The 3,152-nt window shown below is 36.1% G+C and overlaps 1 protein-coding gene across 1 annotated transcript in view; it reads left to right on the forward strand.

The window, feature by feature from the left end:
- The first annotated feature begins 1,745 nt into the window (after positions 1-1,745).
- The window catches only part of LOC117624137 (peroxidase 42-like), a 3,612-nt gene continuing 2,205 nt past the window's right edge, over positions 1,746-3,152 (forward strand). Inside the window, exons 1-4 of the mRNA XM_034355276.1 lie at positions 1,746-2,047; positions 2,149-2,337; positions 2,732-2,897; positions 3,026-3,147. Coding sequence (XP_034211167.1) covers positions 1,826-2,047; positions 2,149-2,337; positions 2,732-2,897; positions 3,026-3,147 — 699 coding nt within the window. The 5' untranslated portion in view covers positions 1,746-1,825. The remainder of the gene's footprint in view (positions 2,048-2,148; positions 2,338-2,731; positions 2,898-3,025; positions 3,148-3,152) is intronic.

Below are 3,152 nucleotides of genomic sequence, written 5' to 3' on the forward strand. Positions count from 1 at the left end.
AAATTAAATTTGACTCAATAAAAATAAAAAAATGATGTAATCTATAATCCGAAGATGTTGCTGAGATTCTACGTGCAAGAAAAGAAAAATAGTAAATTGCTCTTACTTGTTGCTTTGTCAGTCAGGCTCAGACAGGATCATTAATACTATTGTAAATTGAATCATTTAGGGAATTAAAAATTAAATAAATAAGTGTCCTATTAGTAGGAGGAGTTATCCTACACATGACAGGCACGTGCATGAAATGGGGTATCTGACAAAACCATGCAAAATTTGGATAAATGTTACTGTTTTTCTTTTAAACTTTTAGAACAAGAACCAATATATATTATTAGAAATTTAATATGCCTTGACCAAAAAAGAAAAAAGAAAAGATGATCATCCTTAACAGCTAAGCTGTGTATTAATGAAGTAATCTGTGACGGTGAGTCAGAATTCTTGGGCTCCACCCGCCATCTTCCATCTTTCAGTGCATGTGGACCCAATAAATGATGTTCACAATTCTCTCTCAACTTGAAGGCCAAAGTGTCGGTAGCCATAGTTGTGTTTTACTGTTTACAAATGAGTAGCACAGTTAATTAGATTAGCTTAAGTTAGGTTTAACATAATTTAATATAAAACGACACCAAATAAAACCAAACTTAGTTTGTCCAAATCAACTCACCATTTAAATTTTCATATGCTTTATACAATATTTTTTGTTAATAAGATCTAAATTCAAAGGCTTTCTTTGAAAATAAGTAAAAATTGAGTGTCACTAAATTAAATAATTATTCTCAATTAATTGAATGGTTTTTTATTTTTTTTCCCGAGATAATGCTAGTTTTCTCTCGTTTTCTTTTATTTTCTTTTCTTTTTGTGGGCCGCCACGCGTCATCATAGTGTTTTGTCATAATGCCATTGCCTTTCTGCATTACATTCGGCTTCAAGAAATGCATATGGTATGTAATTTTTTGTTGATTGTGTTTCATTAAGCTTGCACATTAGTGGAAAACCTCAACACACGAGAGGTCAGTTCGGTGATTGATTTTGGTCAAGACCAACAATTACCTCACACTTAAAAAGTTAAATCATAGATATAATTTAATGATTATGTTGAAATCAATCTTCCATGGTCGTGTCTTCATTGTACTTTCATTTTTCACTGCCTTGGCACTGATTTCCTTTTTTCGGGTGCCTTCAATGATGCCATCTCCAATATCAGGTGTGAAAGTAGAGCAAGACACTTGTAGCTTAGGTTATTCGATTCTCTCTCTCTAATATCAGTTGTAGTAGAAGTCAAATTTATAAAATCAAGGATTCAATTCAATTACGAAGGTGGTGGGTACCGAAAATTGGAACAAGTTATGTGATGTGAGTCACCAAAATGTGACTACACAAAATTGGAAAAATAGGTATGTAACGTAAGCCATTTTACACAAATACTTGAAGATGAGGTCGAGATCAAGCAAACTGTGATCCATCTTTACAAAATATTAAATGGATTGTAACGGCTCACAATTCTGACATTTTCTTCTGTGAACTGTATATGCAATACAAACACGACACAAGTGAAACCAAGTGCCAGCTTCCAGCACAAAAATTAGCATATTAAAGTTTGAGCCTTTGCTTAGTAGTAAATGCTTGCAGTGAAAACAATACTGAAAAAGGTCAAAAGGGCATCTCAGATAACCCAAAATTGCAACAAGTATCTCTTATTTTAAATTTTTAATGCCATTTTTATCCATATTTCTTCTATTTAAGAAGTAGCCAAGACCACAGAGCAGAGCAAAGCAAGGCAAGGCAAGGAGCTTTTAGATTTAGTGAAAGCAGCAGAACAGAAACCATGAGTTCCAGAGCTCTCTTCTTCTTTGCTTTGCTAGCTTTCTCAGCAGTGTCTTGTTTTGCTGAGAATGAAGAGGACCCAGGTCTTGTTATGGACTTTTACAAGGACAGCTGTCCTCAGGCTGAAGATGTTATCAGAGAACAAGTCAAGCTTCTCTACAAGCGCCACAAGAACACTGCATTCTCTTGGCTCAGAAACATCTTCCACGACTGTGCTGTCCAGGTATATTTATATTTCTGATAAATATTTGCTGGTTTTCTGTTAGTTAATTATATAACCCTTTTCTTTTCTTTTCTTTTTTGGGTTTTGTGGGATTTTTACAGTCATGTGATGCTTCCCTGCTGCTGGATTCAACAAGGAGGTCCTTGTCTGAGAAGGAGATGGACAGGAGCTTTGGGATGAGAAACTTTAGGTACATTGAAGAAATTAAAGAAGCACTGGAGAGGGAGTGCCCTGGAGTTGTTTCTTGTTCAGATATTCTTGTTTTGTCTGCTAGGGAGGGTGTTGTTCGGGTACTTTCCTTCTTGACCTCTCCTTTTCTTTGACTTGACTCTCTTTCTTCTGTAAAACAGAGATCTCAAGTTGGTACAATTTGGTTTTGATCTTTATTTAGTAAAATTTTACAAGAACTCTAGTTTGATTATTCCCTTTTCAGCTAAAAGATAACGAGGATTTCCACAGATTTTTGTCCAACAAATACCACTAAAGCTGTTGTTACCTTTTTTTCTTGTGGTTTTTGGTACATTTTTCATATTCTGTTGGTCTGTAAAACAGGGATCTGAACTATTTGTACACGATTTTATCTATTTCTGGGACCGCAAGGCTGGTTCCTTTTAATTGTGGATTTGGTAGATTTGTCAAGTACAATTCTCTTAATTATTTTCAACTTTATTACTGTGTTCTCAGCTAGGAGGCCCAAACATCCCTCTCAAAACTGGAAGAAGAGATGGAAGGAGGAGCAGAGCAGAGATCCTTGAGCAATACCTTCCTGACCACAATGAGAGCATGTCCACTGTCCTTGAGAAGTTTGCTGACATGGGCATTGACACCCCTGGTCTGGTTGCCCTGCTAGGTATATATACACATCACCATCCATCCATCCATTCATACATACATACATAGTTTTAAAGTTCTTAAACATCATTAGCATGATTAGCATGCATGTTACTTCACTGATTATGGTCTAATTGTAATTAACAGGAGCTCACAGTGTTGGTAGAACACACTGTGTGAAGCTGGTGCACCGTTTATACCCAGAAGTTGACCCTCAGCTCAACCCTGACCATGTTGGTCACATGCTCAAGAAGTGCCCTGATGCAATCCCTGA

Source organism: Prunus dulcis, chromosome 4 (assembly GCF_902201215.1).
Source record: "Prunus dulcis chromosome 4, ALMONDv2, whole genome shotgun sequence".
Classification (NCBI taxonomy): Eukaryota; Viridiplantae; Streptophyta; class Magnoliopsida; order Rosales; family Rosaceae; genus Prunus; species Prunus dulcis.